This window comes from Quercus suber, unplaced genomic scaffold, assembly GCF_002906115.3.
Source record: "Quercus suber isolate HL8 unplaced genomic scaffold, Cork oak 2.0 scaffold_338, whole genome shotgun sequence".
Taxonomy (NCBI): Eukaryota; Viridiplantae; Streptophyta; class Magnoliopsida; order Fagales; family Fagaceae; genus Quercus; species Quercus suber.
The window spans coordinates 8,161-16,377 of record NW_027069790.1 but is presented as its reverse complement, the minus strand read 5'-3'; the positions used below and the strand labels follow the sequence as shown (position 1 = coordinate 16,377).

General features: G+C 34.8%; 1 protein-coding gene across 1 annotated transcript in view; it reads right to left on the bottom strand.

The window, feature by feature from the left end:
- The window catches only part of LOC111997633 (uncharacterized), a 5,977-nt gene extending 4,065 nt beyond the window's left edge, over positions 1–1,912 (bottom strand). The window contains exon 1 of the mRNA XM_065759691.1: positions 3–1,912. Coding sequence (XP_065615763.1) covers positions 3–1,685 — 1,683 coding nt within the window. The 5' untranslated portion in view covers positions 1,686–1,912. The remainder of the gene's footprint in view (positions 1–2) is intronic.
- Between the last annotated feature and the right edge of the window lie 6,305 nt (positions 1,913–8,217).

The following is an 8,217-nucleotide window of genomic DNA, read 5'->3' as shown; positions in this document are numbered from 1 at the left end:
GCAGGAGAAATGCTTTTTTTCCCCTTCCGGACCTTCTTTACGGCAACAGCTCTCTTTTTCATCATCTTCGTTGCAGGAAGCATCTCCCTGATGGGACCTGGAGGTACTCCTTTCTTCAGTGCACTTCCTCTTGGAGTAACAGAGGGAGGAATTCTCACACTTTGTGGAGGTAATGGACTCTGGGGCTTCCACACCAAGTTATTCTTCATGGAAAACCTTACTTTCTTCGCACTCTTCTCCCCACTCTTTGCAGTCATGCCGCCTTCAGCATCCCCTTCAGTATTTAGCTCGTGATTTTGGGACTGCTTCCCATCCATACTCTTGGTTCTCTTTCTCTTCTTAGATACAGTACCATTAACTTTAATTTTAGGTAAATTGCGGGCACTAGCAACATCATTTTCCAAACCCGCTTCAGCAGCCACCTTCTCAAACTGCATTTGGAGGTTTGAAATCACAGACTCATTAAATTCTATCAAACTTCCATCTGAAACAATTTCATCAACTGAATTGTCACCATTTGCAATAACTACATTCTCGTTCTCTACCCCTGTAGGACCATTCTCTATAATCATATCAGAAATCTCATTCTTCAGTTTCTTCTTCTTTTTCGTACTCGTTTTGCCACTCCCACCTGAACCTTTCTTCTTCTTATCCTTATTCTTGCACTTCTTCAAAGCCTTATCATCATCAGCACACCCATTCACAGCGTTGCCGCCCATTTTCACCTCAGGAGCAATAGGAACCAAAGTCGGCACTTCTTCCTCCTCGTCATTTTCAACAATATCAGGAATCGAAACCTCAACCCCGGAAGCTGCTAAATCCTTCTCCAACTTAGAAAACCCCTCATACAAACCAAACAACACCTTCCTATTCCCCTGAAGGCACTCAGCCGAAGAACCCATCTCATAAAACTCCTTCGAAAACCCCATTGTCAACGCAATTGTCCCAAACACCACGAAATCCTCACTCGAATCGACCCCACACTCAGCCCCTCCAACTTTCTTAACCTCCAACAACTTCCCACCCATCTTAACCAGCACATCAAACACACAGCCCTTAATCTTATTACACAAAACCTTATCCCCCGATTTCCCCATAACCGAAACAAAAGGCCTCAACAAAACCCCAACAACCTCGGCCCTCACCGGAAGAAAACCCCGAAACTCCTCCAAAAACACAGACACAACATGGTAATTAACCCCATTGCCCCTAAACTTATCGTTAGCAAAAACAGTGTTCTCCAGCAACAAATCCACGAATTTCACACAAACACCCAAATCCCACTTCTGGGTTTTCAACAAAACAAACGAATAATGCAAAAACCTCCGAATCAAGAGATAGAACTTGTCTAACCTCAACGCGTCGATGCCGGGCCACTCGCGGCGAATGGTGAGGAGAAAGCAAGCCAAGTAGCGGAAGGAAAGCGGCAGCGGGAGGCGGAGGAGGAGAGAGGAGAGTCTGTCGATGAGCTGAGACTGGAACAAGGGATTGTCAGCGTGCCAAACACAGTAGAAGAGGCCTTTCCAGAGCTTCTTGAGGTCTTCTTCGGAGAGACTTTGCTGGGAAGGAAGCCACGTTTTGAGGAGGAGACGGAGAGCTTTGTTTCGGGCTGTTTGGTTGCAATTTGCTAACTGCTTTATCAGTGAAGACATCTCTACTTCTGGGTCTGATTCTTCTGAACCCATTGAGAGAGAGAGAGAGAGAGAGAGAGAGTGATAGTGATTTTTGTTTTTGTTTTTTTGGGTTGTGACTGGGAATTGGAAAATTGTTAGCAGAAGAAGAAAAGGGTAGTTGATGTGAGGATTGTAAGGTGTAAAAGGTGGGACTTTTTGCGGGCTTGGGGAGTTTTTCAGAAGATACACACCCACACAGGCGAAAACCCTAGGCTGTGTTTGGTTTCGAAAGTGGATATTCCCCATACAACCCTAAAATCTCAAATTTTTTAAAAAGTCAACATTTTTTTTTTGTCCCTAAATTTTTCTAAAATTTCGGTTTTTGCCCCCCTAAACTTTTAAAAAGTTTGTTTTTTACTCATAAATTTTGCAAAACTTTTCATTTTAGAGTGTTGATGCGGTATCTGACTTGAATGAACTTAAACCTATGGCATGATATCATTGGTACACATGAAAAAAATATATTATTGAGACAAAATTTCTCTTCCCTCAACTTCAACAAATATCCCTAAAACAAGGTAAGGGATTAATCGAAGGAAGAAAAACCTAATAATGATTTATTGGTTCTATTTCTAAGCTCTATCTCAATTGAATCTACAAAACTTAAACAAACTCAAATTTTTAAAACTAAAATATTGTTTTTGTCACTAAATTTTTTTTTAAAGTTTGATTTTTATTCCTAAACTTTAAAAAATCTGATTTTCATTCCTAAATTTTGTAAAATGTTTTACTTTATGCTCATTAATTTATATCCTACATGGCCTAACGAAATGTCGTATAGTATCTAATTTATACCAACCAATTTTCTTTTAAACAAGTTGAACACATGGCATGAAATCAATTGCACATGTGGAAAAAATATCACTGAAACAAAATTACTCCTTAATGTATTTCTGGGACTTCAACAAATATCCCTAACCGGCTGAGTCAGGGCTTAGATATAGAACCCAAAAAATCATTGTTTAAATTTTCTTCTCTAAATTGTTCCCTTACCCTATTTTAGAGAGACTAGTGCCATTTTTTTTTAAGTAGCTTATTTGATAGTCCAGCTTTTGGAATAGCTGGAAATCAAGAGTCAAGTAATAAAGTTTTGAAATTTCAGTTTATTGGGGTGTTGGGCGATTTTCAAGGTTTGGCCGTTGGGGATTTTTGTGTTCTATTTCTTAGCCCTAACTCAGCCGATTAGGGATATTTGTTGAAGTCCAAGGGAGACATTGAGAGGTAATTTTGTCTCAGTGGTATTTTTTTTTTCATGTGTGCCAATGATTTCATGCCATATGTTCAACTTTAAAAAAAAAAAAAAAATAGTACGGTCCAACTCCAAGTCAAATACCACATTAGCATATTGATATTGTTAGGCCACATAAATGTACAAAAAGGACATAATGTATAATATTTTGCAAAGTTTAAAAACAAAAGGCAAACATTTAAAATTTAGGGGTGACAAACTGAACTTTTGATAAAATTTAGGCATGAAAACAATATTTTAGCTTCTTTTTTTAAGTAAATAACTCATTGATAGAAAAATTATAAAGGTGCCTATTCAAGTCAACTGGTATATACAAATAGCAACCCGTGAAATCCAAACGAGTCATTTTTTTTTTTTTTTGAGAATCATCAAACGGGTCAATTTCACCCAAGCAATTTTGTTATTTTGAACAATATTATCTTTATAATCAGTTGGGTGAAATCAACCCAACTGATTTCATTATCTTTATAAAAGAAACAGTTGATTTTTTTAATGACGTTAATGTTGGACTTTTCAATTAAGTTATGAATTCAAGTTTTAGCTTAGATAATAATCAATGGGATTGAGGCAACTAATATGCATAGAATGTGACTATATAATTTGAAATATGCTTTTGTAGCTATAATTTCAAGAATTTTACTCGAATTTTGTTTAGCATAGATTTGGTTGTAATTTTATAAGGACAAATTTTAACTACCAAATTAGCTGTAGCCTAAGATTACAAGTTTACTCAATAAAATAAATATTATTACATATTTTGAAAATCTAACCATTAAATTGCATATTCTTTATGCTCTTAATACACATATCAAATTTTGTGTCAATTAGATATTATTTACTATATGATCTATAAGTTTATATTTTATGCATTATTTTAAACTACAAAAACTTGTAATTTAAATAATGTATTGATGATATAGCTATTGATCTTTAATTTTCTAGAAATTTTAGAAGCATAAAAGATATAATAAGAAGATGTAATCTAATGGTGGATTTGTTAAAATTCACCTCCAATAAAAAAAATATTGAGTAAGGTTGTAGTCTTAAGTTATAACCAATTTTATAGTTAAACTTTGTCCATTTTATAACATCTTTTTATTTTACATTTTTTAGTGTTATTACTTGTGTAACGTGGCTAGTTTTTTTTTAGAAACAATTTAATTAGTAATTTAGACAGTTCTGGTTTTCAATTTACATATTTATTTTATGATTTTTCAAACTTAATTTTTTATTTAATCCTAAATCCAACTGACAACTCACTAGTTAAACAAACTAGTATGTAACACAGGATTGGTTAATTGTAATGATGCTATTGGCCAATTTTTTTTTGTTTTTTTGGGTTTATCACACGGATGATTGAATTAAATCAAACAATAAAAAATATATATTGCATTTTATTATTTAAGTAATGCTATTGGTTTTTTTTTTGTTTATCATACATAGGATAGCATTAGATAAAACAACGAATAAAAAAAAAGAAAATATTGCATTTTATTATTTAAGTGATGCTACAGTGAAGAAAAAAGAGAATATTGCATTTTATTATTTAAAATATATAAAGGGACATTAAAAAATAAAAACTGATAATTGAGCTTGGAATCTTCTTGGAGGCGCCAATGAAACGCTAATGTATGAGAGTGTGAAGCAAGGAAAAGTGGGATTGAACATTGTGTTTGAACTCGGCCTTACTCTGAGAAATCCGTAAGGAGGAGGAGAGGGTAGTGTGTGGATATAGTTGGTAGAGGTTGAGAGAGGAGGAGACATGGGATGGCAATATAGAATTAGGAGGAGATGATGTTTTACTTTTATAGTCTTTCTCGTTGGACTCCTTGGTTCTGGTTGTGGGATTAGAAGAGTTCCAGACTCTATTGAGATCACCCATAAAAGGTGCAGGTAAGATGTTCTTGTTTAGGCCAATAAATATTATCATTATGGTTTTCTTGGCTTCCGTGTTAAATGTTAATGCATCATTTATTTGGGCACAAAAATTAGAAAATTTAGATAAGATATATGACACAAAATTGGAGTATTAGATTTTTTTTTTTTTTTGAGTTTTGGTTAGGACAAGTGACGCAAAATTGAGAATCCAATTGAAATTTAATTGGATTTTCTCTCTGCTTCACTTATTTTTATATATAGATGACCTAGTAAAATAATTAATTAATTAGTAATTTAGACACATCTTTCCATTTTTTTAACCCCATAAAAAAAATGAGCCAATAACATTTCTTCTAGACCAAGTTAACATCTAGTTTAGGTTTACTTAGAGCACTCACATCAATGAGTGTATAATAGAATTAGGTGTAAAATTTACACAATTTTACCTAAAAATGACCTACATCAATTAGTGTATAATTATTTAAATTTACAAATTTACACTGACACTATTTGTTTTGCATTTAATTTTTTTTGTTATTTCTTTATATATCCTTATGATGAAAGAAGAGAGTTGTGGGAGGGCCGAGGACCGAGGTACCTAGTCTGAAGATTAACCTATCAGCCTAAGCAAATAAACGCAATCAGACCTCGAGGATTACACCTACCCGAGGAGAACTAAAGAACCAAATGGCAACTGGCACCTCGAAAAACCAAGGATAAGGGAGTAGATGACAAATAAAGAGTACAAGACATACATGGGTGGAGGAAGGAAGTTGCCTAAAGGAGACGCCTCACACCTCCGCATTGAATGATCTGCACCAACTTATCTAGTTGCATTAATGAGGAAATGACCCCTGAACAATGACGTCACAGCTCACAACTCTTTCTATCACCTCCAGAAGAGTCCTGATGGGACAAGCATCCAAATTGTTCCCCTGAGACGTATAGATGGAAGGCTGAGATGCAAGGGAAGGGACTGTATAAGGAAAGGAACCCCCTAGGAAGATGGATGAACATTTTCTATGAAAATAGATATAAGAGAGAGAGCAAAGGATCACCCTATAATAAAGATATCACCCTTGTTTATTAATGAGAGATCTATCCTCGAACCTGCACGAGGAAGAGTTTATCTTAAATTGTCATTCTTCTCACGCATATAAGCTACTTTGATTCTTTCGGTCTTAGGCTCGTAATTTTCTTTGCATTGCAATTGACTCGGAAGCCCACTCTCTCAAAAATTCATTGTATTAGGCTCGGTTTGAATGACTGGGAACCACTATTCTAAGTGGGTTTGCGCTTTTCTTTTTGAGTCCTTACAATAGTTGTTATGTGTGTAGAAAGATAAATTTTTTAATTAAAAAAAATCAAGAAAATTTGATATTTTAATAAAATAGTGTAAAATAGATAATTTGATATGAGGTATTTTTAAAAGTGGGTGTGTAAAATATAAAAAATAAGTTCTTATGATAAAATAGATATTAATTTTTTACATGAACTAATACGGATGCTCTGACTATTAAAAAATGTGATACTCATATACACGCAGGTTATAATAAAAAGTAGTGATACATAACACTAAAAACCTTAAAAAACAAAAGAGTAAAGTACTAGGGAAAGCTAGGGAATCTAGAACAGCCACTGGATTTGTTATAGAAAACAAAGAATCTGGCAAAGTTCAATCATATAAGGATTGCAGATACAGAAATTTCAAATTAACTTTGCCATGCTCAATTTTTGCCTCTCGAAGCACCAATCATTTTGTTCTCTCTAATGACACCACACTACAAAAAGAAGGCCACCCTATCTAATGAAGCTCATAAAGCTATCACATCCAAGTCTGATATAGTTCCATAAACCCATACCATAAATCCCCCAGACTGCACTCGAACGCCAAAACTCTCCATTAGACCCATATACTTTAAATCTACCACTCTACTCCACAGTCATATCTTCATGTACATATATATAATGCCACAATCATTTTCCCAACAATATTAAATACTGCTTCTCAAAAAAAAAAAAAAAAAAAAAATTAAATACCAACAATTTCTTGATGCCTAATCCACCATGGCTAATTGGAGTACAACATGTATATCCCAGTTAATTAAATGAAACTTAAATTCCTTACCCATGCCAGGCTGCCAGCTCAAAGAAAATTCCTTAAAAAAAAAAAATTTCCATCCAATTTGACACATCAACAAGCAGAGGGAAAATAGAAAAAAAAAATAAATGGAAATACTAGATACCATATGATGGTTATAGATTGGAAACAAGGTTAACCCATCACCTGTAATCCTTCGGCTTATGCTGAAGGGCATGAAGTGGGCCGACGACCCTTCATGGCTGGAAGATATGAAGAATGCCGACGACCCTTCAAGGCTGAAGGGCATAAAGAAGGCTGACAAGAGTGAGGTCGACGGTTCTAACAGAACCATGCCTTGGCCACCACGTATAGGTATAAAAGGAAATAACTTGTATCCCACGCTAAATGTTAGTCTCCTACAAGGAAAGGGTTCTGCGATCTACGGACTCCTATATGGAAAAGACTTCTATTCCAAGGAAGAAAGGTCAATCCTCAACTACTATAAAAGTCCCAATACTCTCACAAATCGAGGTACGCATAATTAACCCCTTTCTAGCACTCTAGAGTTGAAGTGAGTTCTAACTTGACCTTCGGAGGGTATTTGGCCAACACCACACCGGTGCTCTCTGGTAGGTCATCTCTTTTTTGTTGTGCAGGTGCTGTTTAGTGCGCGAGTATCAGGTAGCTCACTGGTGGTTTTTCCGGCATCATCACCATGCTTCTAGTAAGTGTCAGCATACCCCTTTTGATAAGAACATTTTCTTCCAATAACTAGTCTTTTTTGCTTATACTCCATAATATATGGGATCCCACAAAGAATGTGCCTTGAAAGTGTTAGACTCAAGTACTTTAGAGGAAGAGACGGAACACGACATGAGGTTGCTTTCCAAATCCTCAACATTCTACATCTCCCCTACTAGCAATGTCTCAGATTTACCCAAATTAATATGCAAATCTTCAAAACTTATAAAAAACTCTATTTACGAGTGTCATTAAGGCCTTTCTTTATGGACAATTTTAAGAAAGTTTTAATACTACTTTCATGGAAAATATAAAAAGTTGTTAACAAAGTTAGTTACTTTTTTTTTTCCTCATAAAAAGTTTCTAAAAATAGTTCCTAAATCAATGCCCTAAGACACCCTTTAACTTTTCCCAAATTATAGTAATACACCTTAAGTAACAAATGTTAGTGGGATTGGCCCCATCGAAAATGAGAGTATCATTGGTAAAAAGATAGTTATGTCCATTGATTAACCCCTTAAGTTTTCAAACAGCAAAAAACAAGAAAAAAAAAAAAAAAAAAAAAAAAAAAAAAAAAAAAAAAAAAAAAAAAC